This window comes from Phacochoerus africanus, chromosome 2, assembly GCF_016906955.1.
Source record: "Phacochoerus africanus isolate WHEZ1 chromosome 2, ROS_Pafr_v1, whole genome shotgun sequence".
Lineage (NCBI taxonomy): Eukaryota > Metazoa > Chordata > Mammalia > Artiodactyla > Suidae > Phacochoerus > Phacochoerus africanus.
Window position 1 is genome coordinate 232,220,185 of NC_062545.1, and position 17,233 is coordinate 232,237,417.

A 17,233-nucleotide genomic window follows, 5' to 3' on the forward strand; every position below is an offset into this window, starting at 1 on the left:
ATGGGATATATTTCCCTGTGGCATACAGTAGGATCTCATTGCCTGTCCATTTTAAATGTAATAGTTTGCAGTACCAGGAGTTTTTTTTATTGTTGATTGTTTCGAATTTTGTACAAATTGGATCATGTAATCTACAGAGACAACTTTATGTCTTCCATCCCAGTCTGTATGCCTTTTACTTCTTTCCTTACTGCATTTGGCAAAATTTCCAGTACAATGCAAAAATTGGTGGCAAGAGTTGTGGGACATCTTTACATTGTTCCTTGTGTGAAAGCTTTGAGTTTCTTACCATTAAGTGATGTTGATGATGTCAGCTATAGGTAATTTCAAAGATAATACTTGTCAAGTTGAGGGAGTTCTCTCCTTTTTTTCTTTTTTTTTTTTCAGTGCTGCACCTGCGGCACATGGACGTGTCCGGGGCTAGCCGTCGAATCAGAGCTGCAGCTGCCGGCCTATGCCACAGCCACAGCAACACCAGATCTGAGCCAAATCTGCAACCACAGCTCATTGCAACACCAGATCCTTAACCCACTGAGCGAGCCCAGGGATGGGACCCTCATCCTTGTAAATACTAGTCGGGTTTGTTATTGCAGAGCCACAGTGGGAACTCTGAGGGAGTTTTCTTTTATTCCTAGTTTGCAGAGAGGTTTTATCATGATGGTTTTTGGATATTGTTCAAGGATTTTTCTGCCTCAGTTATATGATTATATGGTTTTTCTTCTTTAACCTGTGGATGTGATGGGGTATCTCAGTTGGCTTTCGAATGTTGAGCCAGCCTATCATCTTAGGGTAAATCCTACTTGGTCATGGGGCATAATTTTTTTCCACATTGTTGAATTTAATTTCCTCTTATTTTGTTAAACATTATTGTGTCTGTGTTAATGAAAGTCCCTATCCTTTCTCTTCTTCCCTTCCCCATCTCTTTTTTTTTTTTTTTCTTCAGTCTGTATGTTTATGTTTAGGGTATTTCAGGTTTTGTAGAGTAAGTAAGTATTCTCTTTCTACACTCTGAAAGAGATTGTAGAGAACTGGTATAGTATCTTCCTTAAATGTTATTTTAGCATTCTCTAGTGAATGCATCTTGGCCTTGTGCTTTGTCTTTCTGTTTTGGAAGGTTATTAATTATTGACTTAATTTCTTTGAAAGATATTCAGGTTGTTTATTATTGTGTGAGTTTGGTAAAGTATGTCTTCCAAAGAATTGTTCTGTTTTATTAGTTTATTAAATTGGTGGGCAGAGGTGATAACGAGTATATAGTATTTCTATATAAGAGAAATACTAAAGAAATATGGTATTTCTTTATTCATTTCATGATCATGATACTATATTGATAATCCTCTCTGATTTCTAATATTAGTAATTTTTGTTCTCTTTTTGTTTTTTCCTAAGTTAGTCTGGCTAAATGTATAACTTTTTGTTGATTTTTTTTCCCCAGAGAACCACTTTTGATTTCTTTGATTTTCTCTAATGATTGTTTTCAGTTTCATTGATTTCTGATCTACCTTTTACTATTTCTTGACTTTTACTTACTTTGGGTTTGTTTTCTTCTTTTTATAGTTTCCTAAGATGTGGAAGCATAGATTATTGATTTTAGATTTTCCTTTCTAACATATGTACTAAGTGTTATGTTTCCCTTTAAGTGCAGCTTTCACTGTTGTCCACAGATTTTGCTTAGGTATGTTTTCATTTTCATTTACTTCCAGATGTTTTTTTAATTCTTCCTTTCTTTTTGGATCCATGTGTTTCAAAGTGTGTTTATTCTCCAAACTGTTGGAATTCTCCAACTGGATTTCTGTTAATGATTTCTGTTTTAATTCTCTTGTGGATTGAATGGAGACATTGTATGATTTCGATTTTTTTTTTTTAATCTGTTAAGGTGTGCTTTATGGCTCAGAATGTGGTTGATCTTGGCGGATATTTCATGTGAGCTTAGGAAGGAATATTCTGCTCTTACTGGATGAAGTACTCTGTAGATGTCCATTATATCCAGTTGCTTGATGGTGTTGAGCTCATCTATATCTTACTGATTTTTTTTGTTCTGCTGGACCTCGCCATTTCTGATAGAATGGTGTCAAGTGTTCTAATGCGGTATTGAGTCATGTGTTTCTCCTCCCAGTATTATCATTTTTTTGTTGTCTGTTGTTAGATAAATACACCTTAAGGTTGTTATCTCCTAGTGAAGAATTGTTCCCTTTATCATTATGTAATACCTTTCTTTATCCCTAACTTTTGTTTGCTTTGACATCTGCTCTGTATGAAAATTAATATAGCTGCCTCTGCTTTTTTCTTATTAGTGTTAGCATAGTATATTTTTCTTCATTTGTTTACTATCAATCTATATTAACTTTTGTATTTAAAGTGGGTTTCTTATAGAACAGTATATACTTGGATGTTGTTTTTTTTGATCCACTTTGGCAATTGTTACCTTTTAATTGGTACATTTAGGCTATTGATGTTCAAAGTGATTATTGGTATAGTTGGCTTAAAAATTTTTTTAACTTAAAGTTAGAACTTTACCTTTGTTTTTGAGATCACATAAATGTGTTCTATTTACATGTGTATAACAGTACTTTACCCTTGGCTATCCTGGAATCTGATGTTCTTTTGAAGGTTGACTTTTTTATGTTTATAAGTTGTTTTAAATTGAAGCTATCTTATATTCAGATCCTTTGAATTCATTTAGGAGTTTCTTCCCCCAGTGAATGAGTTACTGAAAATAAGAGAGTTAGAGAACTAAAGTAAAAATGAACTATCTATGGGAATAGAAAGGTGAGGAGGGAGTTCCTCTTGTGGCACAGTGGAAATGAATCTGACTAGTATCCGTGAGGATTTGGGGTTTGATCCCCAGCCTCACTCTGTGGGTTGGGGATCTGGTCTTGCTGTGAGCTGTGATGTAGGTCTCAGACGTGGCTCAGATCCCACATGGCTGTGGCTCTGGCTCTGGCTAGCAGCTGTAGTTGCGATTCGATCCCTAGCCTAGAACTTCTATATGCTGTGGGTGTGGCCCTAAAAAGCAAAAAGAAAAATAAAGGAAGAAAGAAAGGTGAGGAATATGCTTATAATATATCTCAAAGATTTGAGAAGGCCATCTTCTCTGGGAACTCATTCCCAGGCAACAATGTCAGTTAACTCGTATATGAAAACTTCCCCCTTTTTGTGAGCCCTGGATTAAATATGATCTTTGTATTTTGGGAAGCCAATTAAGTATTGAGGTCTGAAAACTTAGTCGTTGGATATGATTTATACATTTTAGTTTTGTATGCTATACTTGTTCTATAGCCCTTGAGAACTTGTATGTGATAAATTGTGTTATGATTATCTCTTCCTGAAAAAATTATCATACATAGAAGATAACAGGGCTCTGCTTCATTATGCTTTGTACATCAACAAAGCTTGCTCTGGTAATTAATTGGAAGGAAAAGTGAACCAACTTGATAGTGTTCAATAATCCAGAAGTATTATAGCAATTCTTAATATTGATGCTTTTTATAATTTTTTTGTTTTCCCAAGAGCAAAGGATAAGAAAACCTTTGCACACATAAAACAGGATAAACAATTATCAGTACACCTATTTGTGTACTGTATTTGCTTCTGTTTTCTTAGAAGGAATAGGAAGTAGTGACTAGCATAGTCTCTTATATAAAGTAAACGATCAGAAAGTAAATAATTTTTCAGTGAAACAATTAAATGTGTGAAAAAAGTGGGGACCGTCTTAAGAATTGAAATGTGATTGGCATCTACAGTAGAAAGCTAACTTGAGTGTTAATAAGCTACAGCATATGGAAATTCCCAGGCTAGGGGTTGAATTGGAGCTGCACCTGCCAGCATCCACCACAGTCACAGCAATGCCAGATCTGAGTCACATCTGCAACCCACATTGCAGCTCATGGCAATGCCAGATCCTTACAGATCCTTAACTCAGCGAGGCCAGAGTTCAAACCCACGTCCTCATAAATGCTAGTCGGCATTTTGTTACTGCTGAGCCGCAGTGGGAACTCACTTAAGCTTTTAAATCTGGAGGATTCTATGGAAATTTTTTGCATTTTTTTCCCTTGAGAATAATATGGTTGGAGTTCCCTTTGTGGCTCAGTGGTTAATGAACCCGACTAGTATCCATGAGAATGTGGATTCAATCCCTGGCCTTGCTCAGTGGGTTAACGATCCGGCATTGCTGTGAGTCATGGTATTGGTCGCAGATGCAGCTTGGATCCTGTATTGCTGTTGCTGTGGTGTAGGCCAGTGGCTGTAGCTCCAATTCAACCCCTAGCCTAGGAACATCCGTATGCTGTGCGTGCAGCCCTGAAAAGACAACCCCCCCCCCCCCCGCCAGTAAAGAATAGTATGATTGGTATGTAGTCTTTCCTTTCAGTATCTCATTGATTTTGACCAGCCATAAGTAATTTGATGATGATAGTTATAAAGACTGTATACAAAATACTCTTCAACAGCAGTTTCCTCATTTATTTTCTTGGATTTTGAGTAGAAACAATACAGTTAGTAAAGACTGATAATATGGTAATAGTTTATTTTAATCTAAAGTATAATATACAGAAAAAATTAGTTTTTCATCAAATACCTGATGTGTTTTCTCTGCGGTGTAGGTTTTCAGAAATTCTGACAGTTTTCTTTCCAGCTATTTCTGTGACTCAGGGCCAGAATCTCTTCATGTCCTTTTTCCTACCTCACTTCCTGTCTATATTTAGAAGGGTAAGAGTCTTCAGCATTGTGGCATAAGGGGAGATGGGAATTATGAGACAAAACTACATTTTTAGTTTAAAATAGAAGAGGAGTGACCTGATTTGACTAATACAGAAATCAAGGGTCAGAGTTGATACAGGAAATCCTTTTTTGCTAATTCTGTAATTAGTAATATTGCCTACATTTATTTTTGATTAGTTTTCCTGTGAAAGAATAATTTTAGAAATTATTTTTAGATGCGAACCAGAAACCAGTTTATTTAATTACCACACTGGATAACACAATGGAAGATTTATTAACACTGGAATATGTGAAGGCAAGTATTTTGATTTATGTGCTTGCTATGATAAGCATACTGTTGAAATATTAAAATCAAGTTTTATAAGTTTAGAAATATTCAGTTTAATCTTCATTCTAATGTGATCTTTATAACTCCTAAAACTTTAAGGATTTTTTGATTTGTCATCTTCTATTAGATATTTGTGATTTACAAACACTTGATATAGGAAGATAATAAGCAGCCCATATTCTAAAAGAAATGACCTGCGGTTTGGCTCCCTCCATCAGGATTATCAACAAACTTTTCAAATTTGATGGAATTTATTGTGGTATAGGATACAAGATAAAGCTTTTATTTGATTTCCCACCATTGTCTGAAGTTACCTAATATTCCTGCTATCAATGACTCCATTACTTTCATATATTGATATATGATAACCATTTATTCATTAAGGTTTTTTTTTTTTTTTTTGTCTTTTTGCCATTTCTTGGGCCACTCCTGCGGCATGTGAAGGTTCCCAGGCTAGGGGTCGAATTGGAGCTGTAGCCACCGGCCTATGCCACAGCCACAGCAACGCAGGATCCGAGCCACGTCTGCGGCCTATACCACAGCTCTCACGGCAACGCTGGATCCTTAACCCACTGAGCAAGGCCAGGGACCAAACCCACAACCTCATGGTTCCTAGTTGGATTCTTTAACCACTGAGCCATGATGGGAACTCCAGTCATTAAGTTTTTATGTGTACTCTGGCCTACATATGATTTAGTCCTTGTTTTTCTTGACCTATTTTTATGTAAATGCCACACTATTTTATTAATTATAAATTATTATTCTTTATAATAAGAATAATGCTCAATGAGCATATATCACTTATTAGACCATTTTTACTATTATTGATATAGATATGTTAGCAGTTTTGTTGTTTATGAATTAAAAAGCTTTTATATTATAAAAGTGTTCCAAATCTAAAGATAACACAGGATATTTGATATCTCGTAGACAATTCTGTCAAAATTTTAACATATAGGAAGATTTAAAAAGCACCTTACAGAATTATTGATGACTAAATAATTGTCCTCCACCTGTGATAATATCTAAATTTCCACTCTTGATAATAAGCAAAATAGTATGTAACATTGAATACTATGTGCCACAGAAATCTGTACTTATTACCAAATTTCTTTTGTTCTGGTGAAGTAGTTAAGTAATTATATATATATATATATATAACTAGTTGGAAAAATTATATAAATGTATTAGGACCATTGTGCAATTGTATATACATATGTCTTCCCGTGATAATCTAACAGATGTGTTTTTTTCACTTGGTATAGGCTGAAAAGAATTTACCTGACTTGAAAAGTACCTATAATAATGTTATGCAACTGATTAAGGTATATGTGAATGGTAATTTATTTTATTGTTATGGAAATAAATAATATATTCGTTAATAACTGTATCATCATATACTACTATAAATTAATACTTTATAATTATTAATAAATACAATTACTTTGTAATTATATTTCTATATTTTTAAGAAAATTAGTGTGAAAATTATTTTATAGCTAGAACTATAAGATCCTTCAGGATAAAAATTGAATATTATAGGTTATATCCTTTATACCTCATAGAAAACATAACAGGCAAACAAATACTTGTTGTATTACTAAAATCAGCTTTGTTCTTTAGGTGAATTTTTCCTCCTTGGATATTCATTTACATACTGAAGCATTGCTGAATACAATAAATTATTTTAATAATATCCTTCCACATTTGGAGGAAAAATCAGCCCCAGTGCATGTTGCAGAGACTGAAGACAAAGGAGAGGTTATTAGAAAAATACGTATGTTTCTTTAATATTCAAGTTTTTACCAATTAGATCATAAATTTTGGCTCGTGCTTTATTAACTTTTAATATTGGCTTCAGAATTCTATTGCCTAGATTAATATCTAGAAACATTCATTATATGCTAGGTTAATTATAAAAAATAATAGTAAAGTGATTACTGCTGAAGAGAAAGTGGCTTTTATTTATCTTATTCATTTTAGTTGAAGATTATACAGTAGAAGTATTTAGTGTAGATTAAAATTCATGCATTTAATATTATTTTAGATTAGAAAAATAGAACTAACAAAACTTGAATGATAGCGTATATTTTAATTAGAGTTTCTTTTTTTAAGTAGTCAAAAGTTGCTAGTTTGATAATGACAGGCATTGCCTTGTAATCACTGATTTGCAAAAGATTTGTGATTTTTATGACTTAGTTTCAAATGTTATTTTTGTCTAGGAACTATTTTGATTTTGTCTCTGCTTTTGTTTGGCTTTGTTTTCATTGGATTTGATTATTTTTTAGAATTCCTGATTTACTAGGAAATGTATTGCACGCTTTCGGTTTAAATTGCAAATCAAGTTTTCCTTTAGTATTATCATTATTTATTGTGATATTTCAATTAATTTTAAGTAGAGTAAGGTAACTTAAAAGTTTTTTCTTTTGTTTTACAACTTGACTTTCTTTTTGCAGCTTTAAAACTATCTAAGAATGAAGATGTTATTACGTTGCAGATTTTAGCAGAATTATCATGTTTACAGATTTTTATTCAAGATCAGAAACGTAACATTTCAGAAATTAAGATTGAAGGTAATGAGATTTGGGAAAAAGTAAATTCAGAACTACTAAATGAAGGAAAAGGAATTTACTCATTTTTTTTATTCCCTTAGGGCTTGATTCTGAGATGATTATGAGGCCTTCAGTGACTGAAATAAATGCAAAGCTAAGAAATATAGTTGTTTTGGATTCTGATATAACAGCTGTATACAAAAAGGTATGAATTTGTTTCTCTTAACATTATTAAATATAATTGTCCTTTAAATTGGTTATAAGCGTAAATTAAACAATTGTCAAATTTTAGTAGTGTGTCTTATTGTGTCCATGAGTTTTGAAGTTAGGCATAATTGGATTGTCAGAAATTAAATCTTTTAGGAGTTCCCATTGTGGCGCAGTGGTTAACAAATCCGACTAGGAACCATGAGGTTGTGGGTTTGGTCCCTGCCCTTGCTCAGTGGGTTAACGATCCGGCGTTGCCGTGAGCTGTGGTGTAGGTTGCAGACGCGGCTCGGATCCCGTGTTCCTGTGGCTCTGGCGTAGGCCGGTGGCTACAGCTCCGATTCAACCCCTATCCTGGGAACCTCCATATGCCGCAGGAGCGGCCCAAGAAATAGCAACAACAACCACAAAAAAGACAAAAAAAAAAGAAATTAAATCTTTTAAAGATCTGGAGTATATATATATATATATTTTTTGTCTTTTTGCCTTTTCTAGGGCCACTCCCACGGCATATGGAGATTCCCAGGCTAGGGGTCGAATCAGAGCTGTAGCCACTGGCCTACGCCAGAGCCACAGCAACGAGGCATCCGAACCACGTCTGCAACCTACACCACAGCTCACAGCAACGCCAGATCCCTAACCCACTGAACAACGTCAGCGATTGAACCCGCAACCTCATGTTTCCTAGTTGGATTCGTTAACCACTGAGCCACGACAGGAACTCCTAGAGTATATAATTTGGTGTTTTCAATTTGTGCCTTTCTTACCACTAATAAAATTGCACACTTTTCATATATTTAGACACTATTTATGTTTGCTATTCTTTGAAACGCCTGTTAGTTTAGCTCAGGTGCTAAACTGTTTCTGTAAAAAGCCTGACTTAAGTGTCAGGCTTTGTGGGTCATGCAGTTTTTGTTGCAACCATTCAACTCTGCTGTTGTATGAAAGCAGTCACAGATAAAGTGTAAGTGAGTGATTTAGCTGTGTTCCAATAAAATTTTATTTTATGGGTAATAAAATGTAGACTTCATTTAATTTGTGTATGTCATAAAATATTGCTCTTATTTAGGTATTTTTTAAATTACTTAAAAGTATGAAAACCATTATTACCTAATCCTACTTTTTGTAGTTTGCTGACCCCTGGTTTAATTTATCAGTTTTAGAGGAAGAAATGTTTTTTTTTTCTTACTGGTTTGTAGGAAATCATTTAATATTTTATACTTTATTCCTTGCTTAGTTTATATGTTTAAAATAGTTGCAGTTTGGTTATGATGTCTTTTTTTGGGGGGGAGTGGTCTTTTTGTCTTTTTAGGGCCACACGTGGCATATGGAGGTTCCCAGGCTAGGGGTCCAGTTGTAGCTGTAGCCACCAGCCTATACCACAGCTATAGCAACTCGGGATCTGAACCGTGTCTGTGACCTACACCACAGCTCATGGCAATGCCAACTCCTTAACCCACTGGTTGAGGCCAGGGATCAAACCCACGTCCTCATGGATGCGCGTCGGGTTTGTTAACTGCTGAGCCATGATGGGAACTCCTGGTTATGATGTCTTTTGATGAACAGAAGTTATTAATTTTAATGAAGTTGAGTTTATCCTTCTCCTTCTTGGTTTGAGAATTTTATGTCTTACAAATTATTCCATTCCTTAAATTCATAAAGCTATTCCTTTATCTGGCCTTCTATAAGTTATATAGTTTTGCTTTTCACTTTTAGATCTTTGATCTTACTTAGAATTGATTTTTTTAAATGGTTGAGGCTGAAGTCCAATTTCACTTTTTTCCCCACACTGTATTGTTTTTTCCTAGTATCATTTATTCAGATAGCTATCCTTATTTTACTTGTCTGTACTACCATATCTATTGAATATTAAGTGTAGATATTCTGGTCTGTTCTATTCCAATGGCTTACTTATGCTTGAATCAGTACCAAAGATACATATTGTCCTTACTTGGTGCTGGATACTGTTCTAAATGCTTTATAAATGTTGGAGTTCCCATCGTGGCACAGTAGAAACGAATCCGACTAGGAACCATAAGGTTGAGGGTTTGGTTCCTGGCCTTACTTAGTGGGTTAAGGATCTGGTGTTGCCATGAGTTGTGGTGTGGCTGTGGCATAAGCCAGTGGCTACAGCTCCAATTGGACCCCTGCCTGAGAACCTCCATGTGCTGTGGGTGCAGCCCTAAAAAGACAAATAAATAAATAAATAAAAATATAGTAACACCATATACCTTTTTTTTAATTTGTCTTTTATTTCTGACTTCAGTTCTTAAGAGAATCTCTAGTGCATATATGTTACTGCAAATGGCATTATTTTGTCCTTTTTATGGCTGAGTAGTATTCCATTGTATATAAGTGTCACAGTTTCTTAATCCATTCATCTACTGATGGACATATAGTTTGTTTGCTTCTGTTGGCTATTGTGAATATTGCTGCAATGAACATAGAGGTGTGTGTATCTTTTTGAATTAATGTTTTGTCCGGATATATGCCCAGAAGTGGGTTGCTGAATCATAAGGTATTTCCATATTTAGTTTGCTGAGGAACCTCCATATTATTTTCCACAGGGATTGTACTAATTTACATTTCCACCAACAGTGTAGGAGAGTTCCCTTTTCTCCATACCCTCTCCAGCATTTATTTGTAGACTTGTTAATTATGGTCATCCTGACCTGTGTGAGTGGTATCTCATTGTAGTGTTGATTCACATTTCTCTAATAGAGATGTTGAGCATCTTTTCATGTGCCTCGTGGCTAACCATATGTCTTGTGATTTTTTTTTTCTTATTAAAAAAATGTTGTCAACCTACTAACTTAATTTCATGGCCCATAAAGGGAGCTGCCACTACCAATTAGAAAATCCTTTCTCTCTCTTTTTTTAGTAAGGCAATTAAGTGTTCATTTAAAGAGAAAAGAGAGAGAAGATATGTATGGAGAAAGCACAGGCAGGGGTGGGATGGGGTTGGGGGAAGGGGTGGGGGGTGAGAGAGAAAGAGACAAAGAGCAAGCGAAGAAGAGAGCAACACATGCTTTGGAGGTCATTTAAATCACTTGTATGGGGTAGTCATGCTGGGCTTCCTTTGGCCAGTCATCTTGCTTCTTCTGGCTTTGGCCTGACTCAGGGCCCTGCCCTCGGGATGGATTCTAGCACAGGGGTCTCTGGGAAGTTGACAGGATTTACTATGGTCTGGTACCCTTCTTTTCTCTGACTCCGAGGAACCTTTCTGCAATTGCATGGTTATGGAGGTCTCCTTGACCTCAAGAATGAGAAATAGATGATCTATATCTTTTATCCAAGGAGGATGCAGCTTTTATCTTTCAGTTATCTGTCTACAGAGAAAGGGACCCATCTATCTCCTGCTTCAAATCTCCCCTTAGAGATGTGAATCCCAATAAATCTTTATTGGGAAGATGAATGGTGGCAGTCTATCCTATGTAACTTCTTCAGGCTGGCATGGGGCTTGCAGACCCTACCTAATTGGGGCCACACCCTACCCCTTATCTTATTAAGGGGTCCCAAGGTGACTTCTGCTGTTTTTCAGGCAGGATCTGTTTTGAGGCGTGGCTGGAATCCCTGCATCTCTTATCCTCTTAAGAAGACTGTAATCTGGAAGAGACAAACTTAACAAGCAGATTAAAAAGTCCAAAGATCAGTAAAAGAACGATTATTACTAGGGATCCAAGCAGGGTTAAGAACCAGGGGTAATGTTTGGTAATATTTTTGATTATAGTCCAGATAGAGTCAGTGCTTGGGTTACACTGTCCAAGAAATGGAACCACTTGGCATGATCGTATTTTTTTTGTCCCATCTATTAGTCCCTTGTTACTGATGTAAATGTAACAGACGCAGTTAAAATAGTTGGAGGAGTGACAATCTGAATGTTTATAGATAAAATGGATCTCATTCCTTTTTAGAATAAGTATGAATCCCAGTCTGGACCTAGCACTTCCAGGAGACTTACAGTCAGGTGCCCAATTGTGTATTTTATCTAAGTAAGTTTTAAGGTTTGATGTGGTATTAACATATAAACAATAAGAGTGATTTGTCATTATACATGTGTCTCTTTAATGTACAAGAGGAGACCTTGAAAATGCAAGGTTGCAGCTGCCAGCTGATACTGCATTGAGAACGCCTGGTGGCATCAAGTCTGACGCAGTGCATAAACCTTAAGTTCTTAGGAATACAAGGGCTCATCTACAATTACACCAATAATGTTTCCTAGAATTATGTTGGGTGTCTGAACCATAGCTACTCCATTCTGCCTTTCAATTTCACTTCCAGTCCTTAAAAGGGCCAGAGCAGGTGTCACTGTTAATGATTTTAGTGCTTTTCTAGGTATGAGAAGATGCAAGAATCAGGGCTCATAAAAATCCTTATGTGAAAACATAACTGTTTGAAGGCCTGTTCTGCCAGTTATTTGGTTTTTGTTTTTTTTCAGAGCACAGAGTTTCTTATTTCTTAGATCTACCCTGAACTCTTTTTAGGGAGTATTGAAGTTGAGCAGTTTGAGCTGCTTAGGTTTTAATCCTTGTAGAGGCAGATAGCAAGTGCCAGTCTCCAGTTCACAGGGCTCCCCCATGGTCATAAACTTGACCATAGTTTTTGGGAGGCATTTCATAACCATTTCATCCCACAGTGCTGGGAATGCTCGTTCCCAGGTCTGGTGAAGATTTCATTGTCAGGCCACTTGGTGTGCTATTAGTGGACTAGGCCTTAATAACAGTAACCAAAAGTCTCTTGACCACTTGTCTTATCTAGTCTCTTATGGTCCAGGAAAATATTCCTTCTTGTTTCTTCTCATATCTAGAGTTACACTATCACCATCATCGATCTTGAATGGAACTGTATATCATCACTTTATCAGAGGCTCAGTTACACACTTGGCAATGCAAAAAATAATTTTGTAAAAAACCAGTTAATAAAAATAATAATAGCTAGCAGTATCCATAAAGTCATAAATTAAGTCAAGAGTTTTCACCAAGTGCAGCCTAGTATATCCCTCTTCAGCTCATTTAGTCTGTTCCTCATGTTTAAGGAGATTATACACTGGCTTTGTCCATTCATCGTAATTTTCTAGTGTTGCTAGGCTGGTTATCCCTAGATGATTTAATTGTTCCCAATATAAGGGAGCCTTTAAATTTAAATTACCATAGCCTGGGAAAGTTATTATATCCCTTGGCCAAAATCTTACTTGTTGCTGATTGAGCTTGAGTAACATTACAAAAAAAAATTTATGGCCAAGGCTAGAGCAGGTATATAAATTGGCCAGGTGAGGGGAATCCCACCTAGTAATGTTAATAGTGACCTGAACAGAATTATGATTTTTTTTTCCCTAGAATAAATTCCCAAAGGGCCAACTAATAGCCTTAGAGGGGAGAAACCCACCAAAGTAAAGAAGTACTAGATATAGGTGATGGACCACAAACACAACAATTGGATTGGTTTTAAAAATTCACATAGGATCATGCCTAATGGTGGAAAAACATTTGATTCTTGTGTAAAATAAAACAAATAACCATAAATAACCACACAGGTCAGGTCTGGCAATCTTGGGATAGCTGTCTCCCGTTGGTGTAGTCTTCTTTTATCCTGTTTTTTTCTTTTTTCTTTCTTTCTTTTTTCTTATTAGAGCCTTTTTTTAAGGTGAGTATGGAGTCAGTCTTGCTCTCTCTAGACCAGTCTAATGCAAGGCCCTTCTTGAATGCCTGGATTTCGACACCAAGAAATGTTCTCTGGTGACTGTTGAGTGAGAATGCCAAACTCTAACCACTTGATGTAGGTCCCCAGAACTTTGTCCCTTTGGAGAAAAAAATACGGCAAAGAGACTGAGGATAGTGAGGCAATCAAAAGAGGAAAGAGAAAGATGGGTGTGGAGAAAGCACCAGCAAGGTTTATTAAGAGATGAGATAGATGGGGAGAAAGCACAGGCGATAGAGGTGGTGCATGGAGGGGTGGCGTGGAGGGGGAAGAGAGAAAGAGACAGAGCAGGAGAGGAAGAGAGCATAGTGTAGATTCTAATAAAGGATTTAAAATATTCATCTTATTTGTAGTAGGCTTGAATACTTTTAAGAAGATTTTCCAAATATGGAAGTATGTTTTATTTGTTGCTGCTTTATTTTTGTACTGAAGACATATCATTTGAAAAGTGGATTTTAACAATTGAATTCTTTCTTTAAGGCTGTTTATATTACTGGAAAAGAAGTTTTCAGCTTCAAAATGGTTTCTTACATGGGTGCAACTGCTGGTTCTGCATACACCAATATGAATGTGTTTGACAGTCAAGTTAATTTAACTGTTGGTTGCATTGAAGTGGTTTTTGTCACAAAATTTCTATATTCTATGTTGGTAAGTATGTTATACAGTTTTTTATTCTAATTGTTTACTGTGTATCAGGCTTAGATGAAAAATTCCATGCTTAAGATATCCTAGGTATAATTTATCATGACTGAGATGAATAGTGTATTGTTTATATATCATTTTCACATGGGAATGTTCTAGTTAATTGAAATAAGTATTTTATATGTACATTATATATCATATATATGTTATATATATTAATTGAATTCTTTATTTTATACATGATTGATTTAAGTACTTTAACTGACTTCCAACTCTAATTAAAAATACTAAATATGCAGTTGAAGCTTGGTTTGGTTTCAGGTAGTCTTTAAGAAAATTATATTTTCTTGCTTTTTTTTTTCTTTTTTAGAGCCACACCTATGGCATATGGAAGTTCCCAGGCTAGGGGCTGAATTGGAGCTGCAGCTGCCAGCCTATGCCACAGCCATAGCAGTGCCAGGTCCAAGTCTCATCTGTGACCTACACCGGAGCTCATGGCAACACTGGATCCTTAACCTACTCAGCGAGGCCAGGGATCAAACCCGCAGCCTCATGATACTATTTGGGTTCTTAACCCGCTAAGCCACAATGGGAACTCTGGAAATTATATTTTCTTTTCTCTCTCTTTTTTTTTTTTTTGTCTTTTTAGGGCCACACACACGGTATGTGGAGGTTCCCAGGCTAGGGGACAAGTCAGACTGCAGTTGTCAGCCTGCACCACAGCCACAGCAATGCCAGACCCTCAACCCAACTGAGTGAGGCCAGGGAGGGAACCTGCATCCTCGTGGCTACTAGCCAGATTTAGTTTCTTCTGAGCCACGGTGGGAACTCGGAAGATTATATTTTCTGTTGCATTGTAATCCTGTGAACATCTGGGGCTTCTAGGGATTTAGATTTAATCTCTGTTTGACACTTCTCTTAGGTATTTGAGATCTATTTCTGCTTTTCATAGTTTTTATTCATGTGTTTTCCCCTTGCTGTCAGCTGGTATAGTTACCTGTGAGTGTTGTACCTGTCTCTGTGATTTCACTATTAATTCTTTTAAGATGCTTTAACTAAATTTTGGTATATAAACTAATCAGTTTATTCTAAATAAATAATGTTGCTGTTTTTGTGATCTTCATAGTAACTAAGGTTATCAGTTTTTCCTTTAGCCATAACAATTTTTTTGTGCATTAAAAAAAACAGTAAACATGAAAGTATTTCTTTAATTTTTTCTAATTTCCTTCTATAACTCAGAAGTATTATATCCCTGAACCCTGTTGTGATAGCCTTATAATCAAAAATTACTGCAAACAAAATTTTTACCCATATATAGGCATTTTTATGGTATTCATTATTTTTTTCTACAACTCAGGAATTAGAAAACTTTAGAGTTCTTAAACATTTTTATCGTTGTTTTATACATGTAAATAAGCTCTCTGTCCATTGAAATTGTATAGGAAAATATGTTGTGGTTATTTATTTCCTTGATTATCTCATTAGAGAAAGTGAGATAATAAAGAAAATAGATACCAGTGAAACATTGCAATATCTATATGTTGCTTTGGCCAAGGGATTAGATTTTTATTGTTTTACTGTGTTTCTGTAACTGTAGCTTTGTGTTTCTCAACTTTTATTGAAGAAAATTAAGGTTTAATATACACTGGCGGACCTTGAATAAATAATGCTTGGTTGTACCAGGAGAAAATTTTTCTCATGGAGTTAAAATCTTAAATACTAGTGTACACTTAATAATCTTACTATTGGTAGCCTTAAGAATACAAATCTGTTTTCTTTACAGGCTTTTATAGATAATTTTCAAGCAGGTAAACAAGCCTTGGCTGAGGCAACTGTTCAGGCAGCAGAAATGGCTGCTACTGGTGTAAAAGAATTGGCACAAAGGAGTTCTAGAATGGCATTGGATGTTAACATCAAAGCCCCAGTTGTGGTTATACCGCAGTCTTCCATTTCTGAAAATGTTTTTGTTGCTGATTTTGGACTCATTACAATGACAAATACATTCCATGTGATAACAGAGAGTCAGACCAACCCACCACCCATCATTGATTTGATAACAATAAAGCTGAGTGAAATGCGACTGTATAGGTAAGCTTTTCATGAGTATATTTATGTAGAATCCAGTCTTTTTCAAATACTTGAAAAGCTTTGGTATCCTGAATTTCCTGTTTAGAGTGGAAATTTTTTATATTATAATTAATTTTGTGGTTTTTCTCTTTCCAAAGTATTTTTGGCAAGATCAATTTCGTTTTCTAGTTTTTTAAAACCTAGAAAGTATTGGAAAATGACTCATTAGGTAATTAGGAATGCTATAAAATTTATTACCTGAGAAAGTATATTTATACTTACTTGTAGTTTTATGAATTATAAGATTATGAAAGAAATGGGAGAATTTCTAATGTATTAATTTACTCTGTGCATGTAGTGTTACCCATAATACTCTATCAGCTTTGTGCTGCGGATCTGATACACTAATTAAACACACACACGTACCCACACAGTAGAATACAGTCTTATATGTTCCTTCTACATAGGATTAGCAATTAGGGGAATAATTGAATTTGGGAATAAATTTCGGAATTGGGGGAATAAGTTGTAGAATTTGATCTAAAGTTCCTAATATTCCCTTGTTATTCATTAATGTCTATATTGGTGTTGCCAAAACTCGGCCTTTGTCCAGCAGTGCTGAATAGAAACGCAGTGACAGTTTTCAGTGAAGGAGAAAAAAATGCTTTATTCCTCTGCCAGGCAAAGGAGGCCATAGCAGGCTAAAGCCCTAAATACTGTGCCCTCCATTAGGAGATTAGGAAGTGGTTTTATAGTTTGGGAGTAGAAAATAGGGCCACAGGTAAAGATAGGAGTAGCTGCAAGTGAAACTGACAGCACTAAAGGCCTGAACCTAGCCAGAACACAGACTGGGATTTGAGCCCACATGCCGGGACACCAACCCAGCCTAAACCCAGTTTGGGATTTAAACCCACAGTTTTAAATTAGATTCACTCACCCGGTATCTGGATTCACTGAAGTTCAGGTTCTTTACGCCTCTGTGCGGAAGGAATTCAACGAGAGACAAAGTAATAGGCAAGGT

At 35.8% G+C, this 17,233-nt stretch overlaps 1 protein-coding gene across 5 annotated transcripts in view; it reads left to right on the forward strand.

Moving 5' to 3' along the window:
- Positions 1-17,233, forward strand: part of VPS13A (vacuolar protein sorting 13 homolog A) — a 272,751-nt gene that overhangs the window by 112,601 nt on the left and 142,917 nt on the right. For all 5 annotated transcript variants that reach the window (XM_047767800.1, XM_047767801.1, XM_047767802.1 and 2 more), the window contains 7 exons: positions 4,935-5,014; positions 6,313-6,372; positions 6,671-6,824; positions 7,504-7,620; positions 7,701-7,804; positions 13,984-14,151; positions 15,929-16,233. In XM_047767800.1, coding sequence (XP_047623756.1) covers positions 4,935-5,014; positions 6,313-6,372; positions 6,671-6,824; positions 7,504-7,620; positions 7,701-7,804; positions 13,984-14,151; positions 15,929-16,233 — 988 coding nt within the window. The remainder of the gene's footprint in view (positions 1-4,934; positions 5,015-6,312; positions 6,373-6,670; positions 6,825-7,503; positions 7,621-7,700; positions 7,805-13,983; positions 14,152-15,928; positions 16,234-17,233) is intronic.